Source organism: Denticeps clupeoides, chromosome 10 (assembly GCF_900700375.1).
Source record: "Denticeps clupeoides chromosome 10, fDenClu1.1, whole genome shotgun sequence".
Lineage (NCBI taxonomy): Eukaryota > Metazoa > Chordata > Actinopteri > Clupeiformes > Denticipitidae > Denticeps > Denticeps clupeoides.
This window is the reverse complement of record NC_041716.1, coordinates 5,206,719-5,228,662: the sequence shown is the minus strand read 5'-3', so window position 1 is coordinate 5,228,662 and position 21,944 is coordinate 5,206,719. Positions and strand designations below refer to the sequence as shown.

At 42.5% G+C, this 21,944-nt stretch overlaps 2 protein-coding genes across 3 annotated transcripts; one reads left to right on the top strand and one right to left on the bottom strand.

Annotated features, from left to right (window-relative positions):
- Positions 1-61: 61 nt before the first annotated feature.
- alas2 (aminolevulinate, delta-, synthase 2) lies at positions 62-7,391 on the bottom strand. 2 transcript variants are annotated; one of them, XM_028993175.1, is made up of 12 exons: positions 7,252-7,391; positions 6,522-6,649; positions 5,245-5,429; positions 4,492-4,653; positions 3,719-3,817; positions 3,319-3,541; positions 2,867-3,051; positions 2,022-2,201; positions 1,773-1,937; positions 864-1,132; positions 612-774; positions 62-503 (listed from the first exon to the last, which is right to left on the bottom strand). In XM_028993175.1, exons 1-12 carry the CDS (start codon positions 7,252-7,254, stop codon positions 340-342), a joined length of 1,926 nt encoding a protein of 641 aa, XP_028849008.1. In that variant the 5' UTR covers positions 7,255-7,391; the 3' UTR covers positions 62-339. The 2 variants fall into 2 exon arrangements, with proteins under 2 accessions (XP_028849008.1, XP_028849009.1); XM_028993176.1 differs by having other exon boundaries at positions 6,522-6,593; positions 7,252-7,355.
- Positions 7,392-9,524: 2,133 nt separating this feature from the next.
- Positions 9,525-13,642, top strand: pmelb (premelanosome protein b). The gene is made up of 12 exons (XM_028993889.1): positions 9,525-9,644; positions 10,448-10,561; positions 10,649-10,795; positions 10,870-11,007; positions 11,129-11,290; positions 11,407-11,757; positions 11,850-12,113; positions 12,203-12,319; positions 12,402-12,501; positions 12,579-12,784; positions 12,871-12,961; positions 13,167-13,642. Exons 1-12 carry the CDS (start codon positions 9,590-9,592, stop codon positions 13,315-13,317), a joined length of 1,896 nt encoding a protein of 631 aa, XP_028849722.1. The 5' UTR covers positions 9,525-9,589; the 3' UTR covers positions 13,318-13,642.
- The last annotated feature ends 8,302 nt before the right edge of the window (positions 13,643-21,944 follow it).

Here is a 21,944-nt window from a genome sequence, read left to right as displayed (position 1 = left end):
ATATATGTGTTTATCCACATGAAAGATAAAATTACACCAGTAATAATAATAACTGCAAAAGTATTTTTAAGATGCAATATATTGAAGATAGGAATGGAAGACCACAAATACGTTTATCGATAACAATCAGAATGCTTTCATCTGTCAATATGAAAAGTGACCATGTGCAGGTTTAATATATATTGTACAATAATGCAAAATTAACACACAATCAAGTTCCATATATACTTCTTTGCATTTCAGGGCATTTATTCAGTATATCCTGCAGCTGCAACCTGAGAATATTTAGGAAAAATTAGCTACTGCATATGAGTTTATTGCTTGACCTTAGCTTTTTAATTACGCATTGACAGTGATGTACAGCGGTTCCATGTTGCCAAAGTATGACTTCTCCCATTCACTCATCAGGTCAAAGTGTAGAGGCCGATCACAAAAGTTGCAAGAGGCAGTAGCGGCCCCGTTCAGTGGAAGCCCCACTTCCTGCCACACCTCCACCAATTTTTCTGTCAAGCAAAAAGGAAACAACCTTTTAACATCCATGCACATAGACGTTCTGTGCCTGAGTGCAGACACAAAATAATGTCAGGACTATGATGGGCTTGGTGACTAACCAGCGAAATAGTCCATCATGGTTGGGTCATGGAAGGGAGTAGGTGCCAAGCGGAGCAGCTCCTCGCCACGGGCCACAGTTGGATAGTTTATGGCCTGCACGTAGATGTTGTGATGCTCCAGCAGAATGTCACAGACTTTGGAGTTCTTTTCCGCATTGCCAACCTGTACAAATGAGTGTGCAAAATAAGCATCTCTGAAAAGAAATCTCTGTGAATAATATCTGCTTCCACACAGACTAATAAAAATCGTACCCTTATGGGGATGATGTGGCTGGGGCAGTTGATAACAGGCAGACCGGCATCCAGCAGCAGCTGCCTCATGTGTTTCACATTCCTCTGATGGGCACGGCGTAGCAGCTGCCCCTCCTCACTGCGGAGAACTCGGACTGATTCCAGAGCGCCCGCTAGCACCATGGGGGGCAGGGAGGTGGTGAAGATGAAGCCTGCCGCGTAGGAGCGCACCGTATCCACCAGGGCAGCGGTACTGGCGATGTAGCCTCCTACGCAGCCATATGCTTTACCTGCAGAAAACATCACATGACTCATAAAACATAGGAAACTATGTATATTATTAATTCCATCTATGTATGATCTTGGCAATAAATGTTATATTAATGCATTTAGACCATGCTGGTCTTCTTTTAGAACACAGAATTTCTTCTGATACATTCTGTGTGCATCAAAACAGGGTGTGAGAGCATGAATGAAGATAACTCATTCAAGTAGGCCAGCTTGTGCTCTATGATAAGGCCTGACGTAATTCTAACTCTTCATGTGCAAATTCACTAAAGCTCAGCTGTGTGTGTGTGTGTATGTGTATACACACACACACACACACACATACACACACACACATACATACATTTTTTATGTATATACAAAGGTTAAATTTATGCATAGGTAGCCTAATAATGTTAAAATCAATTGTCTAAAATCATTTATTTGAGATGCTTCTTTTACAAATTTTTTTATTAACCATGTGCCTTTGATGATCTGACATTGGCATTAAAACAATACAGATAAAACCACAGACAACATTCATATCCACTAGGAGTCATTGTTAATGCAAATGCAGCCCTGTTCTGTAATAATAAAGACTTAGCTGAATCTGGCATGTCGAAACCATTGTTAGAATATTTATTAAGTGAGTTAAGGACTAACCCAGAGTTCCTGAGACAATATCGATCTTGTTCATCACCCCGTCTCTCTCCCCAACTCCTGCACCATGGGCTCCATACAGCCCTACAGCATGGACCTCATCCACAAACGTCAGTGCACCATAGCGATGGGCCACATCGCACAGCTCCTCTAAAGGGCAGATTTCACCTGAGAATGACACAAAGTTAGTTTTTCACTGATGATTTCTCTGACCAGTCTGAAGTTTAAACTGGACCAAAGAAGATGGCCTACCATCCATAGAGTGAACTGTCTCAAATGCCACAATTTTGGGTGTTTTGCGGTCTGAATGTTTCAGAAGCTCCTCCAGATGATGTGGGTCATTGTGTCGAAAGATGAAGCGCTTGGCTCCACTATTGCGAATGCCTTGGATCATGGATGCATGGTTGCCCATGTCTGAATATATCTCACATCCTGGAAAGAATAACAACAGCTCACACGCTCTTAATTATCACTTGACTTCAGCCTAATTAAGGAAATCATTTCATTGCAATTCATGAGAGTTGAAGTAGACTAGTGGCACACACACATACACATACACACACAAACACTATGAACCAGAAGACCCAGGTTCAAACCCCACTTACTACCATTGTGTCCCTGAGCAAGACACTTAATCCTAAATTGCTCCAGGGGGGGACTGTCCTTGTAAATACTGATTGTAAGTCACTCTGGATAAGGACATCTGATAAATAATGTAAATGTAAATGTAGAGTGGACCTATCTGCCTTGCATAGAGCACAGGAGTGGCAGCTAACTGCTGACTGGCCAAAGCATTTATGTTCACGACAATTGCATAAATTATTTCATTGGCTTGTTTAAGTTAATTATTTTTTAAATCATTCTACAGAAACTTACATATGTTCACTTTTTTGTAAGCAGGAGGGTAAACTATAGTTAGGGCATCATTTATTTATGTTGCTGATACCTTAACAACATTTTGTAGCATTGATTTCAATCAAATTGCCTTTAATTTTCTAGTTGGACCCTCGGAATCCCTTGCAAATTTATGTCCCAACCACTTTTCACTCTTTGTTTTGTAGATGACATTTAGTGACATGCTATTTGTTCCTTTGTACCTGGAAGCATCTTAGCGAGCGTGAAGAGGGTGGAGTCATTGGCCACAAAGCAGGAAGAGAAGACCAGCGCTCCTCCTTTTTGATGCAGGAGGGCTATCTCCTTCTCAAGTAAGACGTGATAATTGCTGGTACCAGAGATGTTCCTGGTACCCCCAGCCCCTGCACCATGTTTCTCTAGAGCATCCCTAAGAGCAGAGCACATCACGTCACTCAGGATAGACATCAAAAGATTGCTAATCCTCCTACTATGTGCTTATTTTGCTATGCAGTGCTTTAAAATGTAATTAGTGAACATAAATCACATCAAGTAACAGGGCAATATTACATAAAAAAGCATGCATTTATTTACATTCTATTTCACATTTTGTGGAAGAGCTACGAGTCCATTACTCCTAATAATGTGAGATTAAAAGAATGCAGTGTACACGGTACCGAGAACAGCATAAACATACTGTATAGCTTCAAGAACCCTGGGGTGGCGGCTCATGCCCAGGTAGTCATTGCTGCACCAGACGGACACCTGCCCCATCTGCCGCCCCGCCACCGAGTAGTTGTCAGCAAAGGGGAAAACGTCAGCGTGTCGGTTCACCGTCTTAAAAACGCGGTACGTGTGGTCACTCTTCTTCTCTGTGATCTTCCCGTCGAAAAAGGAGTCATATTTGAAGCTGGGTCCCACTGCGATTCACCGCAAAAAGAGAGAAATGCATACAGTTCACATAGTAATCACAGAAGTAATTCTGCATGCTTTTTAGCGCCAAAATAATGTGTCTGAGTTGCATAGTAAGAAGACATCTACAGGAGGGGCTGCACGCGTCATATCAGGGACCTACTCACGTCAAAGCATGAGCTCACCCATGTTATCTTGGAGATGATGAGACACCTCTGGGGTCTGACTCTGGACCTCCTGCAGCACTGAGCTTTTCAGATTGCTCAAGACAGAGCTCAGCATGCCTGTGAAACGTGAGAAAACTTCTTAGTGTCTTGTGACACTAAAGTCTGTTGTTAATCAATTTATTGTTCATAAGCAAATTGCATAGTTGTTGTTGGTGAAGACCATTTCTGGTGAAGACAAGTTCATGTTCAAGACAATTTCTTGAAGTGGTATGTATCAGTGCCTGTGTGTATGGAGCTCCTGTATTTCATTCAACTCTACAAAAAAGTTTCATAATATCCAGACAGAGGAGCACACCACACACTGCAATCGTTGTCTGTATCTCTGATGTCCCGCAATTCAATATCCTTTCTGCAGCCGAATGGCTTATCAGCATTCTGCTATCGACCTTCCTGCTGCCCACACTATTATCAATTTCTCTGGATGTGGTTTCCAGGATAATGAAAATCCCAATATGCAAAATAGAAAATGAAAGAGAGAAAGTGATTGTGATACACTGCAGCACTGCACACGGTGACACAGTGAAAAGTGTCCTCTGCTTTTAACCATCACCCTTTGTGAGCAGTGGGCAGCCATGACAGGCGCCTGGGGAGCAGTGTGTGGGGACGGTGCTTTGCTCAGTGGCACCTCAGTGGCACATTGGGATTTGAAATAAGAGATTGCAATAACAGTACATTTTACTAATTACAAAACCATTACGAACCACATTTTTTTGATTGCCCTCAATTTTCACCTTTTTTGCCCGAGCGTTGGACGTCTTCTTGTACCTCTGGCCTTGCCTTCACCAGCCCAATCTGTGAGGACACAAATGGGCATCCTTTTGCAATGGACACAGCCACCTGTGTAGCTGTCTGGGACATGGAGCGCTTGGGGTCCACCTTCGCTGGCAGGAGACCTGAACAACATCAGCGATACTGATTAACATTCAGATGCCACTGACTCTTCTGTGCGTCTAATTGTTCTAATTAAGCAAATTTGGATCCCACAGAACATCTTAATAAATGATAACCTTCATAATCAATCGCTTCAATTAATTTCTAACATTTAACCCGTGTATTAAATGAACCGTTAATGCATAGATAGATAGATAGATACATACATACATAGAAACATAGATAGATCGATAGCCTTGATTTACTTTAATTTATCTAGTTAATGAAACACATATTTTACCAATAAAAAAATCACAATTAATTTAGAAGACAAAACGGAGCGTCAGAGAAAATGCGTGCATGTGGACTAGAAACATATAGGAACATATATACAAGTGAGCCCCTCTCGTCCTCTTCCTGCCTCTCTCCTCCGCATTTGCATTTAAAGCAGAAAGAGACTTCAGATATAGTTCTAGGACTATAGGACTAAAAAAAAAAAATCATAATAGGGGACCTTTAAGCACACGAAAGACACAGGACACCAGGGAAACCTGGCCTGGAGTGCCAGGTAATGTTAGGTTTATGACAAAAGATATTAAATAACTGACTCTGACCTTTCTCTGGGTTGTCACCGGGTGTCCTGGTAGACGAAGCCACAGCGCTGACCTGGCGGGTGATGATGGGGCAGCGGTCAGCCAGTGACAGCAGCACCGGCCCGGCTCTCCTCATGAAGGGCCGTGGGGCAGATTTCAGGAAAGGGCAGTGGTGCAGAAAGGCAGACATCGTTGAGCAGAGCCGACTGGGGAAGAAAGACATGTTCTGATAAATGTTCTGAACTTCTGGAGACCAGCAAGATCTAAATCTAAAAATGGATCAGCATGCTGCATGCTAATGTCTAAGCGCCTGTACTTAATGTGTTTTAAACTATTCATGACCATATAGACAAACCAACTCATCTTCATTACCATAACTAAAGTCTATGGGCACTGTTTTGGAAATGCCATGACCTCTGGACGTATGTATTGTGATCTTTATACCACTCACAATAACACGTTATCATTTTTTAATATTATGCTTCCAGTAGGATCATATTGAAAGGCAATATTAGCATTAGTTTGAACTCTTGTGGGGATTCATATCTTGTCCAAGTAAAAGTGGAAGCTGCAGGGCGTGCGACCCCTGAAGTAGGGTGTGGCTGATAGCGTTTATCTTTCGTCAGCAGCTTGCGCTGTCCACGCCAACAGGTTCTGCAATTTTTTCATGTTATTTCACGTCACTCTGAAAGGGCCCAATACAATTTTTATCTACATGTTAAAGCAATGAAGGCAAACATCCCAATGATGAGCAGCAAACTGCATGCAGCAAACTCCATGTCCCAACTTTTAGAACAAATTCATTATGAATATATAAACAGCAGACCTGTAGATCCTCCAGATCATGTGTCACAATACTACTGTATTACGCATGTGTGCTCATCTGATAAGACATGTAACGCTCTTCTGCTTCATTGTTGTGGTTACATTAGGGTTTACATCATGCTTTCCTGTTCAGGGTCGCATGGCCTGCATATGACCGCAGATACAGACCCAGCAGTGACAGCTGGCATTGGTGGCCTAGCGGGTAAGGAATGTTGTGGGTTCAATTCTTGAACCGTCAAGGTGCCACCTCGAGCAAGGTACCATCCCCCCAACTATCCATCTAAAAGTAGACATTTTACATTGATGTTGATGAAATAGATTTGTTAATGGATGGAAAACAGGGTTTCACTCATTAATGCTGAAGTCCTGTTTATCGTCACTTAAAACATGCAACCCTGGTAACAACTAGAATATCTCCATAACAGAAAGAACACACATATAACAATAAAATAAAAAGAATACACACGCCTCACCTGTTGACCTGCACTGAGGACGAACTGGCGAGCAGCAGCAGACAGAGACGCAGAAGGAGTAGAAGAGAGGAGCTGTGTGGAGACACCAGACAACCCCTAACTGTCACACCCTCAAGATAGGACCAGCACTGGGGGTACAAGGAAGTGGTAGCTTTCAATGTTTTTTTTTTTTTTTTTTCAAAATCGATTAACTAATTTCTTTGGCTGGTTTATGAATTTTTATTTGACACAATCAACACCAAACCAGATAGATCAGGTGCCAAAAATCAGTGAACTCAAAAGAAACCCTTGTGAGACCAAAGCAACATTTTCTTTTCCCACTATATTATATTATATTATATTATATTATATTATATTATATTATATTATCCCCGGTCTTACAGCTTCATTCAACAGAGGAAGACAGAAGTTCAGAACCATGCATGGAGCCTTCATGTGTTGATATTTCAGTTTGACCACAAACAGCAGTGGTCGGCATAAACTCGTCATGTGTAGTAGGATTTAATCATTACACCAAAAATAACTTGTGATTAATTTGTTACACTTTTAATAAATTAACAGCACAAATTTATCAATGACAAATCATATGAAGTCACACAAAGACATTATAAGTGCTAATGTAGCATTGCTTACATGTTTTTCCTTTTTTAAACAATATATGATGTGTAAAACAAGATAAAGAGCGCCAGCCTTTATATATATATTATATTACATAATGCAATGTACTCACCATGCGATGACTTCATCATCAAAATTTAAACAGAAACCTCAGTCCAACAACCTCATTTGAATAAAAAAGAACTTCAGCACCACGCATGAAGTGTTCATGTGATGGTTTTGTCAGTTTGACCACATCATCTCCTCCCGACACCTTGTTTACAGCCCCTCATGGGGTGGGGGTGGCACTCCTCAAAACAGAATATCTTCTCACACAGCTCAGTTGTGCATTTTTTTTTATCCAGTTTTGGTTTTATTTGACACTTCTATAGTCACTCAGATTTATAAACTCTATCCCTATCTGAAGGAAAATAAGGTAAAAGACAAACACACAGGTCATCAGCTGATACGTAACAGGGCTAAATTTGACCTAGAGCAGGGAGAACACAGGAGGAACTCATGCTTCTGTGAAAATGGCATTTAAAGTGTCAGTCCAACATGGCTTCAAACACGTAGTCAGAACCTGATTCAGCAGAGTCAGGGGTAACAGCTTTCCTCATGAAGCTGTCCCTGGTCATGTCCCTGAAGCCACATGACCAAAGTGATGCCACTGCCTTTCAGAGTAGTAGCAGCATCTACAGAGCAACATGCTCAACCAAGCCACTTGGTCACATCAAGACTATTATAACAATACTATAAAAATTTGGCATCATGCAGGACCATCTTTGATGTGGTTCCTATATAGTTTGAACGTCATCAGACAATAATAATTCTGAAACTGTGATTAAACTATTGGGAGGATATTGGACCAAATCCGAATGGTGGAGTCACAAGTGCCATAGTAATCCTGATTAACTTTACATTCCGGGCATTTTTCTTCCAGCCATATTGTGTGACTTATTGTTTTATTGATACGGGAGAGCTGGAATTAATCCAGATGAGAATTACACCAAACCCCACACTCGCGCTGCATGTGACGTGAAAAAGCTCATTCAAAATTATTGATCAACTTCCATATGACAAATTCACCCTGTGCATTGTCGGATGTTATTGTAATAAGCAATTTTGTTATTGTAAAAAAGAAATCCTCTCTCAAACATAGATCAAATAATGATTCACCTCAACCGTTTATTGCAGAATTCGATTCAGACCAACCCCCAGGTCTTAATTACAAACATTTAATTAGTTGCACTACTGCCTAAAACTTTTGCCCCCTGCCATGTACATATAGATATATATATACATTGGCAGGACTATAAATGGAACCTAGTACAGCAGTAAGGAATCGTGCTTTTGCCCACAATATGAAGCCCACCTTGGATATAAACACACTCTTACAGACTGCAGAGTATCTGCTGGTATGCACAATCTGGCCAAAGGACCACTGCTAACCAGATGATATTTACATTTACTTTACTTTACTTTACTTTATTTTGCAGACATTTGCATTTATGGAGAGGAGTCCAGCACCCAAGACTGTACAGTTACTGTGACATTCCTTTGGTAAAACACGTACCATGACTGCTCACAATCACATTAATGTGTTTTAACATTTAACATGTTTCTAATAACTAAACCAGGGAGTGTATGCCTAGATATCAGTTGGATTTCTTTTTGTATCTTAAGTCCCATAAGTCACATGATGTTGAACTGCAAATCTTTCTCCCTGAACAAAAGTCGATTCATGTGTTCTTATATGTAGACCAAACATCATCCATGCAGTTATTCAGTCATCTTAAGCTGCTTATACTCGCTGACCCCTTAAACAAAATGAATGATCAAAATGATAATCACCTGTAGTCTAAGCATCAAGAGGCAGTTGTGCCAACAATGTCCCTGTTGTGTCACATTACCATTTTTAATGAAAGTGAAGTGATTGTCATTGTGACTGCAGGACATCACACGGTGACACACTCGAAAGTTGCCGTCTGCATTTAACCATCACCCTTGGTGAGCAGTGGGCAGCCATGACAGGCGCCCGGGGAGAAGTGTGTGGGGACGGTGCTTTGCTCAGTGGCACCTCAGTGCCACCTTGATAACCTTCTGATTACAGGTCCGTTTCCTTATAGACCCGTGAATGCTAGGCCACCACTGCCCCAATGAATTTGATCTTGTAGAATGTAATACAAGCATAAAATTGTGTCTAGATTTTTTAGGTTTATTTTTTTTAGATCCTAGAGCCTCTTTTTTTTGCTAAAGGTTTAATATATTGAGCTGACAGATTGCTTTTATGTAAGTGCTCTGTGCTGAAGTTGGCCCTGAGGGCTTAAGCAGTGGGAGGGGCCAGATATCTGAAGCTGGTGAGGTCAGAGAATGATACCATATATAAAAGACCGTGTGCCACAGTGCTACATTTTCACAAAAGAGGAGATTTTTTTTATTCACCCGCATGCACGATCAGGACGCATGCCATGAAGAACTTTTCAGTAGCCTTGATACTGGCAGTGTTTGTCACAGCTTTGGCAAGTGAGTATACATCTGGCACTGTATTTATGAAATTGAGATCGACTTTTTAATACCATTTTGTGAGCTGAGCTACATATTTGTGAAATTGATTTATTACACCCAGTAAATCTGATTTAGTCTGAACATTCTGCCAGGTGATATCCTGAGGTGCAGCCTGGCAATCACTTTTTATTTTAGTAGAAAAATAAATACATGCTTTTTTACTAATAAACTGGAGTTTCTGACTTTCAGAAATAAAATATCCCGACTGTTAGGCAGCCTGCAAGTGTTCATCAATGCTTGCACAAAAATGCAATGCAATATGTTAATAACCATGCAATGTTAATTTTCTTTGTATATTGGAAAAATATTGGAACATCACCGAAAGCACTATAAAGTGTTTATGAGGTCAAACTGTTTATAATCCAGTTTACTGTTGCGGCTGCTCACAGTGAAATGTGTTAAAATCTCTTCCTGGGCGCCGCTTGAATGGAAATGCCACAGCCTCTGCAGGACAGGAGTGTGGAGGGGGGTCACATGGTCAGTTGATCCTCACATGGGTGGGATTGAGCGGGTGGTAAAGCTCTTACGCGCCCTCGAATGTGAAGTTTGCCCACCATGGCATCAGGACCATACGGCAGACAACAAATAGGCATTGTGTTCGTTCAGAGGGCAGAGCCGGACGGGTCTCTCATCTGACCAGCCCTGAATCCAAATGCTGCGAAACAATGATGCGGGGACAATAATCCTTCATGTCCTGCCCTAATTTAAATGAACTGTAAATGAACATTCTCTATTTTCTTGTTGTTTTGTTAATTATAAAGGACAAGTTGAAAGAGTAGACCTTCAACCCAGGTTTATACGTTATCGTTTCTGGAACACAAAAATGTACCCAGTGTGGAGAGATGGGGATGCTCGGTTCAAAAACAGCTGGATAGGTGAACTGACACAAATATATATTTTATATATATATTTCTGTTATATGCATTATATAATAAGCACTCCTTTTGCTGTTTGATTATCAGGAGGCCAGGCAAAGTTTTCTGTAAGTAATGACGCTCCAACCTTGACTGGAGCCAAGATTACCTTCACCATCGACATTCATTTCCCAGAAACCCAAAAGGTTTTGCCAGATGGACAGGTTGTGTGGGCCAAGACCTTCTCTGAAAATGGTGAGCAGTCATGTCAGACCACTACCCCAAAGTAAAATATATCAATGATTAAAGAAAATCCGATTTTATTGCAGGTACACAGCATCGTGAAGGTGAGCCAATTTATCCTCAGCAGCCATCAGAGGACTGGGACATGGTATTTCCTGATGGCTCCACGCTGGGAAAGGACGGCGACAAAAAACCTCCCTTTGTGTTTGTGTGGAAGGCATGGGGTATGTGAATCAAATCTCAAACTGAAATTATTATTGATAATTCTATGTATCACACACCAATGAACCAATGCCGATAGCAGTACATGCTAATGTAGCTAAATACGTTTAATGTGCAACAAAGGTCAGTACTGGCAGGTGTCTGATGGCCCTTCATCTTCTCTGACCATCGGCACTGATGGTATACCTCTGGGATCCTACGCCATGGATGTGGTCATCTACCACTATCGCAAAAAGGACAAGTTCATCCCTATGGGATATGCATCCACACAGTTCTGCATCACAGGTCTGGATCAGAAACTAGTAAAAATGTGAACAAATAGGAATAAAAACTATACAAAAATGACTGTTATTCATATTTTGTGCTAATCATACCACTCATACTCCCCTTGGCACCTTTAGATCAAATTCCCTTTGAGGTTACTCTTTCTCAGGTGAACGACATCAACGTGGTAGATAAAAGTTTTGTGCAAAACCGAGCCGTGGCCTTCACCGTCACCCTGCATGATCCCAGTCAGTACCTCAGCACCTCCGACGTCACATTCAACTGGGACTTTGGTGACCACAGTGGCACGGTGATCTCCAGAGATCCGACAGTCACACACACTTACACACAAGCCGGGGACTTCAGACCTCAAGTGGTGGTGCAGGCTGCCATCCCCGACCCTGCATGTGCCACACCCAGTGACTCACCCACCGGGGTCACTGTCACTTCCCGGCCCCCCCACCCACCAGTTCAGCAGATGAGCACAGGTCGGACACTCAGAAGTCATTGGCAAATCAATCTTGCATTAAACACACTTACACACTTAGATAAAGCAAAATCACTGATAGCTGTTTTGCAGGGAGCCCAGGTCAAGAGCCACTACAATCAGCCAAAGTTGTCTTCTCCACACTGGTCCCAACCCAACGCACTATGGTCGTCAGCATGACTACTTCACCCTCGGATGCTTCCGGTGGTGGAGATGAAGCCGAGGACGAGCTCATGACACTGAGTCCAGCCGAATGGGTCACTGGCCTTGCAGATTCTGCTACTACTATGTTGGTCAGTTCTACCAGAGAAGATAATGGTAGGCATGCTTCCTCAACAGTGGTCGATGCCACTTCAGGTAGGACAGAATATGAAACCTCTCTAGATATCTAGATTACTGAGCTCTTTAGTTGCCACTGGTGAACACCACCGTCCATTTGTGATCAGCACCGGCCACTAACCCAGCCCCAGTTGCTGTTGTGGTGGCCAAGCGGCACGTGAGGGACATGGACGACTGCGTGATCTATCGCTACGGCTCCTACTCCATCAAGATTAACATTGTCGGTGGGTTTTCCCTTCTTTGTGGTTCATTGCTCCGTTTACTGAGCCCCTGCTCTGAGAATGACCTCTTGTTCCTCACCCACAGAGGGAATAGAGAGCGTAGAGATCGTGCAGGTGGCCAATGCTGTGCTGATGACCGAGCCGGAGGACAATGTTGTGGACTTCACCATTACCTGTCGTGGAAGGTGTGGTTTACATGCACCTGTGTGCAATTTTGTGCAATTTTAAAAACGTGCATGAATCTAACTTCTTCATTCCTCAGCTTGCCCACCGAGGTGTGCACAATAGTCTCAGACGCAGACTGCGTCATGCCGGTCAAGACCATATGCAACTCTGTGCCAGTGTCTCCAGACTGCCAGCTGGTGCTCCGTCAGTACTTCAACGACTCGGGAATTTTCTGCGTCAACGTGTCCATGACCAATGATGTCAGCCTGGCGGTCACCAGCACAAGAGTTAGCGTGAAAGCCAGTACGTGTGGAAAGCTGCAAGTTTCGATTGCTGAAAATGCCATTCTATAATTGTCTGATACCAAACTATCATCCCTTTATGTGCAGGCTCCAAATTCTCCTCCACGGGCACCATCTCTATGGTGCTGGGCGTGCTCATTGTGGCATCGGCAGTGGGGACCGTTGCATTCACCTATCAGTGAGTGAAACCACAAAATTACTGGACACTTCAGAAATCTTCTTATCTGACTAAAATGCTTGCGTAACTTAAAAAACTGCATTTGATATTTTAGTTATCTGAGTTATGTGAATAATATCTCTGCATAATGGATAAAGTCATCTGACAAGGCAATAAACCCCATAAAAAACCTAATCCATTAAATAATCATAATTTTCTTCCCCAGGCGCCTGAAAGGCTATAGGCCTCTGACAGAGGACATTCCCACCAGTCAGTCTGGTAGCCCTGGGTGGACGTCCTTCCCTGGGCTGGTCTGGAGTCTGCTGAGTGGTCGCATGCCAGGGGAAAGCCGTACTCTGATGCACAGAGGGGTATGATCAGATGGGATCTGGCCAATGTGACCCCATGAACCAATGTGACCTAGTGAACCTTTCTTTTTTTTTTAAGAATGCATCATGTGCTTTGGAGTTTAATCATTCTGCTGTGCAATCCATATAGACCTTGCTATAAACCAAAAGGTTGTGTGTATTCATTTTTTATAAAAACATGCTTTTTTAACTTATGGATGCTGTAGTGCAGAAAAACAAAATTGCATAATCACAACAATGTGCCAGCACTGATTACATTTTAAACATAGGAATTTGCTGAAGAGCATTTTATACCAAAACGATAACAATATTAATAAAATAAATATATACAGTATGTCTTGGTTTGTTGATTTCAGGAGTTGTCAAGATACCTCTACCTTCCACTGTATGGATGTGAACCACTATTATTGTGTAAAAGCTCCTTTCTTCTCCAGAAGGTGGCATACTTTGCCAAACATTAAATGCTTTTATACTTGATGCAGACTTCAAATAAGTTGTAGTTTGCAAGATCTTGACCATGCTTTCTATGATGCAGGCAACACCACATTTACTGTACTTATTTTGGTGTACATCAGACCAAACTTGTGATCCAGCCTGACCCAAGTCTCAGCAATAGCTGTGGTGTTGCTCAGCATGCACTCAGCCTTCTGGCCAAGTGGGCCAGAAACTTTGAAATCAGTGGGGCACCAGTCCACAAACTGAACGGTGTGCTTGGTCTTGATGGTAGCGATGGTTACATTGACGTCTTTTGGGACCACATCACCATGGTACAGCAGGCCGCATTTACTTGCCGTGGCATGGATCACTCTTCATTCAGGGCACCATCAAATAGTAAGCAAGCAGTGATGGAGGACATAATATGACTGATGAGTATGTTACAATGAATGCATGAAGGAAGATCAATGTTAAGGTTCTTATGTCAGATGTCATAGGTAGATACCAGTGCGCATCTCACCTGCAGAAATAGTAATTTACTGAAAGGAAAGCAGTGAAGGAGGCGAAGCAGCGCTACGGGAAGAAACTGGAGTCACAACTCGAACAGAGTGACTCTAGGAGCCTGTGGCGGGGACTACGGACAATAACGGACTATAAAGCACCAACATCCGGTACGACGAACGCGGACGTGTCTCTGGCAGACGAGCTAAATACGTTCTATGCTCGCTTCGAGGCTGCAGCTAAAGACGCTAGCGATGCTACAGCTAGCGGCTCCAACAGCTGCAGACGGGAGGACACTGCCAGCACCGAGAATGCGTTCGTCATCACCGAGCATGACGTGAGGAGAGCCTTCAGAAGAGTGAACACCAGGAAGGCAGCAGGACCAGACGGCATCTCGGGGAGAATCCTCAGAGCCTGCGCGGACCAGCTAGCACCTGTGTTTACAGAGATATTCAACCTCTCTCTATCTCAGTCGGTGATCCCCACATGCTTCAAGGAGTCCATCATTGTTCCGGTCCCCAAGAAAACCCATCCTGCCTCCCTCAACGACTACCGCCCTGTAGCCCTCACCTCAGTAGTGATGAAGATCTTTGAACAGCTGGTCAGAGACTTCATCATTTCTTCACTACCAGATACACTCGACCCACTACAGTTTGCATACCGTCCCAACCAGTCCACGGATGACGCCATATCACATCTCCTCCATACTGCACTCACCCACCTGGACACTCGGAAGGGAAATTATGTTAAAATGCTCTTCATTGACTACAGTTCAGCATTTAACACAATAATCCCCTCCACACTCACCACCAAGCTGGAGCACCTCATCTCTCTGTCAGTGGATCTCCAACTTCCTAACTGGGAGACCACAGGCAGTAAGGATGGGTGGACATGTCTCAGCCTCCATCACTCTCAGCACTGGAGCCCCCCAGGGCTGTGTTTTGAGCCCCCTGCTGTACTCCCTGTACACCCATGACTGTACAGCCACTACTAACTCCACCACCATCATCAAGTTTGCTGACGACACTGTCGTGGTGGGCCTGATCTCTGACAACGATGAGGAGGTTGGAAATCTGGCGAACTGGTGCCAGAGGAACAATCTCCACCTGAACGTCAGCAAGACAAAGGAGTTAATAGTGGACTTCAGTACAAAGCAGGAGAGGACCTACCAGACCCCTGTTATCAACAGGAGCCCAGTGGCGGGAGTGGACAGCTTCCGTTACCTCGGTGTTAACATCACGCAGGACCTGTCATGGTCCTGTCACATCAACACCGTGGTGAAAAAGGCCCGGCAGCGTCTCTACCACCTCAGACGCCTGAGAGACTTCAGACTGCCCTCCAAGGTGCTCAGGAACTTCTACTCCTGCACCATAGAGAGCATCCTGACGGGAAATATCTCAACCTGGTTCGGGAACAGCACCATGAAGGACAGGCGAGCCCTACAGAGGGTGGTTCGATCAGCCGAACGAATCATCCGTACCAAGCTCCCTGACCTTCAATCTATCTACAGCAAACGGTGCTGCACCAGGGCCAGGAAGATAGTGAAGGACCTCACCCACCCCAACAATGGACTCTTCTCTCTGCTGCGATCAGGGAAGCGCTTTCGCTCCCTGAAGTCCAACACAGAGAGAATGAGGAGGAGCTTCTTCCCGCAGGCTGTCCAAGCTCTCAACATCAAGAGTACATAGAACTCATGCACTTCACCTCTAATCACTCCGGACTCTTTTGCACAAAACTTTGCACAAAACCACTTTGCACATAATCACTTTGCCCTTACTGCTCTTTCTTTTATGGCTTTTATGGCTCTTTCTTCTTCCTTAAACATTGTAAAAAAACTGTAACTCATTTGCACACCTTCACCCTACCAGTTACACATATTTTATGTTAAAGACGTAAAAGTGTAATACTTGGTTATGTTTGCAATATTTGCATATTGGTTCACTGTTTACTTGCAACATTTGCAATACTGTGGTCTGTAGCAGTTGCAGAAAGCATTTCACTGCACATCATACCGTGTATGACTGTGTATGTGACAAATAAAATTTGAATTTGAATTTGAATTTGAAAGGACTGACAAAAAGTGTTTGTTCATTTAATAAAAAAAACAGGAAGGACACTGATAGACCAGAGGAACAATTATGACCAACCCATAACATGTCCGCAAACACGGCTATGAAGATGGGCTTTCCTGCTCCAGAAGGCATTGAAGGAGTCATCACCTCCACCAATCGTCTTGTCACTGGGCATTTGTCTGGGCCCACATGGATGGAGATGCACTCATGCTGGATGGAAGGGTGCAAATATTATTTGATTTCACAAAACAATCCTCAGTATACATTATTTTCCATTAAGGTTTATTTGGCCCTAGTGATGATTAATGAGGGTCGAAAATGTCACAGCATCAATCAAGTAGAATTTTCCCCTACAGGTATTCTTTTAAACACTCAGTTAGAATTCATAAGAAGTGTAATGAACCCCACCCCAAAAATCAAAGGAATTGTAACGCCCAGGAGCTGCTGCACCAGATCAATCCAAGCTGCTCCTTAAATTCCACATTTTTGTGGACACCTCACCTGTTTTGTTTTGTTGCTGCTGTCATTTTTGCTCATCCCTTGTTTCTCTGTTTTTGGCCCTTGCGCCTTTTTCTTTGTGTTTATAATAAATCCTTGTTTTCCTGTTGCCCAGTTTCTGCGCCTCATTTCCTCTTCAGCCCCAAGACGTGACAGGAATCAATGCCCTCAGCAGCATGTGTACTATGAGGAGACTTTCGCGGCTTTTCAGCAAACAAAAGCAGCTGTGATATGGAGAAGAAATCAAAGCCTCCAGCATTTCAGAGGGAAACCAAGGCACACAGCTGCTGTTTGCTAACTGCTGCTGCTCCCTTCCTCAACGTCCCCACACACACACACATACACACACACACACAGACTGCAGATGTGGGGGATACACGGTGTTCAGTAACAAAATGATGTCATCACAGTGCTTGTAATAGACAGGGCGCAGTTGACTCACCATATTGTGGTGTCCGGGAACATGCAGCATAGTACGGTGGACTACGGGTGGAAACGAGCAGTGAATCGAAGTGGAAAGCGTCGGTACGATGGACTGAGAGTGTGTGTCGTGTCAATCAAACAATGATGTGAACCAAGAAACCATTGTCTGAACCATTTCAGACAAGTCTTTCCTGTGGCAAGTGTTTCAGTGTTTTAAAAGGAGTGTAATGCATTGCTTAGGGCAATTATTTTCTGGTTCCTACCTGTCTTTCCATTTGGAACTGTTCTTTTGAAACATTGCGTACCAACAAGTTTTTTTTTTTTTTTTTTTTTTTTTTTTTACAATTTATCGACTTCAGCAATTGAAAAACTTGTGTGGGTGTGTACATTAATAACTTTGTATAAAGTGGAGCTTTATAGAGTTTTGTTTAATGAGTAAGAGAAAATATTTCGAATACAGATGTCACTGATAACTTTACTCAGGTCAAAAAAAAGCACCCCCCCTTCTTCTGACTTAGCACTGACTTAGACCAGACGTCCTCTTTTCCCTGGACATGTCCTCTTTTTGAGACCTGGAAATTGTGTCTGGCTGGGTATTTAGGGTTGTCCTGGTTTTTGAACATGTGTAAATTTATTCATTTACATTTTACATTTACATTTGGCAGACGCCCTTATCCAGAGCGACTTACAATGTGCTTTCATGTTACCGTCAATAAAGTAATCAGTTCTGGACCCCGGCTATGAATGCAAATAAATTTATTTGCTCAGTTACAGTTTTTCTGGCATAAGTCAGACTATAAGACAGTTACAAGTTAGCCTAAGTATTGTTTAAAGAGGAAAATCTTAAGCTGCCGTTTGAAAATACTCAGTCACATCATGGGCATCCTACACACCTGTACATTTCCACTCATGGTAGTGGATTGGTTTTCTGCAGGAAAAAGTGGATATATATTTACAATAAAGAGAACAAAAAACAGATGGTCATGGGACCAATAACTGGGTGAGGTGCTGCTGTGGGGACATCACAGGGTCACAGGGACCACATTCACATTTCATACAATTAAACATTTACAACCTTTTTTGTTGCAAATACATTAAAGAATTTTTAAAAATCAAAATAGGAGACAATTTTATGCAGTCAACTCACATCGATTAGGAATAATAACTACAATATTGACAATAATCTCAGAGTCTTCTAGTGTACCACTAGCGGAGTAAGTGAAAGTGACGTGATTGTCACATGTGATACACAGCAGCACAGTACACGGTGCACAGAGTGAAATTTGTCTTCTGCATTTAACCTATCACCCTTAGTGAGCAGTGGGCAGCCACAACAGGCTCCCGGGGAGCAGTGTGTGGGGACGGTGCTTTGCTCAGTGGCACCTCAGCGGATCAGGATTCGAACCAGCAACCTTGTGATTACGGGGCCGCTTCCTGGCTGGTAAATGAGAATAAACCCAAAAATGTGCAGGACAAGTAATTCTGCATTAGGTTAAATAAATGTGAAAAATTATCATTTGCTGAATAAAGATGTGCTTGCAGTTTACAGGACTACCAGGCATGACTACATACAGTGGTGGTCAGGCTGGTAAGGAAGCGGACTTGTAACCAGAGGGTAGAGGGTTCAATTGATTAGCCAATGTGCCACTGAGTTCCCCTTGAGCAAGGTAGCATCCCCACACACTTAAACCTGGGTGACTTTAATGGCTACCCACTGCTCACCAAGGGTGGGCTGTGCTGTGTATCACAATGACAAAAAATAACTACTTTAAATACCAACCAATGTGATGTCTAATATCCTCTTTTTGTATTGTATGTGACCCTGTGGGATGCTCTGGGTCCATGTTCCAGACTGGAGGTTTGTGTTTGTTTAATGTCGCCCTGATTGCCTGATTGTTTTCATCTGTGTGACCGTGTAGAAATGCATCCTGCTGTGTCCTGTCCATGTCTAGTCATTGATGTTTTACACGGCACTGTCTATGTTTTCAGTATGAGTTAAGTATTCTTTTTAGGTGATAAATGATTTAAAGATGGCAGTCTGTCTCTTGGCTTGACACCTGTCCTCTCTTGTGGACCAGCTGGTATTTTGCATAATCAATATTTTTTAAATATTTATACATTCATGAGATTAAACCTTTTTATGGGGGACAAGGGAGATTTTCTCCAAAGTGTGGAATGACAAAAAAAGGATGAGAGCCATTGCCCCAAGGAAACATGAGACTGCACTGGGCTTTCATGAAAAGTCCTGAGCCATCTGAACAGAGGGTACCATTCACTGGCAAAACAAACGTATTGTGATGGCAGGGCCTACTTATCAGAGGTATCTCTTCAAAGATATTTTTATGCAAAGTGCTGTGGCAGATGGAAGATAAAAGAAGAATAAATAAGTAAAGCTTTAAATTGTTGACTTGTTTAATGCATTAAATAATAAAAACGAAATGCAGATTGTGTTGTAAATTTAATACATCAGGAAAATTGAGCTAGAATTTTTATCACAACGCTCAGCTGAGATTACACAGATCCAGAGTCACAGCAGTGTCTGTCTGCAATCCCCCCATCTCTCCCTCTTTCTCTCTCACTGGCCTACATTTTGCTGTCGTGATGTCATCTCTCCTCAGATGGTCACATGACCACCATGTCCTGCATTTTGCTCTGTCAGTGTAGAGCCGTGTGGGGAGCGGTTGAGGCCATTTCTCTCCCACTATTAGAGTCTTATGACCTCATGCACTTATTGTGCCAAAGGGATGAAGCAGCAGGGAGAGGAATGCACATCACAAAGACTCACTTCAGTTTTTGGTGTTCTGCTTATCCCTCATTTTCCGACATGCATATTCATGTCTCTTTCAGATTGTGCTGCTAGTTTGTCAGTGGTACCAACTCAGAATATTTAAAACTCAAATGTAAACACGTCTTAAATCTTCTTGATATTCTTAAACCGATAAAATTACATCCATTACACAATGGATGTTTACACAATGTGTTTTAAACCAGTGAAATGTTTATGGTGTAGTGCCTGCATTTGTGATGCTGAGTGTGACCGAAACGTGCCCAATCTGAACCAAATTAAGATTCTGCAGCTTCAGCACTGTGGGTTGGGACAGACCAGACAGCTGCAGGAAAACCCCACCAGGTCTCTTTCACTTAATGACCGGATGAACAGAATTACAGCAAACATAAATATGGATATGTAGTTTAATACAGCTGGGTTGTATTTAAATCTCAAAGTGACCAAAGGAGAGTTAGGTCCAAATATTTTCAGTCCCTGGATGCAAAACTGCATGTCTGCCTGACCTCAAGAGGAAAATGAGCCTAACCAGACAGACAGGACGAAGACTATAATTCCCAGAATTAGCTATGATTTCAAGGCACCTTGGGTTTTACAAAAAAGGGACAGCCTGTAATTTGGCATTCCCTTGGCATCCATGGCAACCAGTGTAGGACCTGACCTGCTCACATTCTGCCATTCCCCACAACACACATGAATTTTGTTAAAATTACATCAGTAGGAATAATTACATGACAAAATGTGTAGCTGTTGAACACTTTGAATCCTGAAAAATATAAAAACAAAAGAAAATATGGCATTTCAGATTATACCCATATGTACCTATATTATTTTTAAGCAGAGGCTTGATTTCCATAAAAAAAACTGCAAATGCAACTCACTCCAATTCCTTACTTTGAATTTGATTAATTTGCATAATGGACCTCTTTGTCCCTGTAGGGTTTTACTCAGGATGTGAATCTAGCAGCCCCTCTTCAGCTCAATAATGCATGAGATGAGCTGATGGCAGGGCTGCTTCCATCAATAGTGACATATGGATTACTCTCTTTCTTTCTTTCTTTCTTTCTTTTTCTCTCTCTGTCTCTATGACACACACAAACACACAAAGATTTAAGGCTTCACATATTTAATTCACAGATATGGAAAAAAATGGAAATATTAATATGTTCTTGTCTTTTTACTCAAAGAAAAATACAACCTTTAGTAAGTCACATTTGGCCTCATGGTCGCCACAGTTTCAAAAGATTTTGCCAGCATCATGGCAGCATCTGTTCCCCTACATGGTCAACGAAATGAGCCAACATACAGGCCACACTGCAAGTCATACAAACGTCTCCTCTCTCCCCAAGAGTCAAGACAAGGATAAAGGCTGATGGCTTGCATTGTGTATGGTCTCTGGGACACCGTTAGGTATCTAAGCAACTCTGTTAGACAGCGCCTAGCAACAGCAAGATCCTGAGGAGAGGGCGTGGGGGTTGGGCGACAGTTACACCCTGTCCTATATACCATATATACCAAAGCTAGATTGACTGACCTCCGTTTAAAAGTTTAATGTGCTTAGGTTGCTTTATTGCATAAGAAATAAGGCAAATAAAATAGTCAAATTAATTCAGGCACATTCAAATGAAACAATGTCACTCCAAAACTGAAATTAAAGGTTTTCGTTGTACTTGTTGTTGGTTATGCAAATATTTTTGGTTTGAGACCTGAAATTAAAGGCTGTACTGGTTATGTTTATAGACGTTCGATGATATGAACTGAAAATTGATGTGATGCTCTGCAGAATGGGGCAAGGCTGATGGACAATGTGAACACAATGGTGAGCTCACACTGAGGATATGGTGTGTTCATTTATTAAAACAGTCACACATTCAATATGAAATGAAAGCCATTCAGACTGTGTTTAGAACACAAACATTATT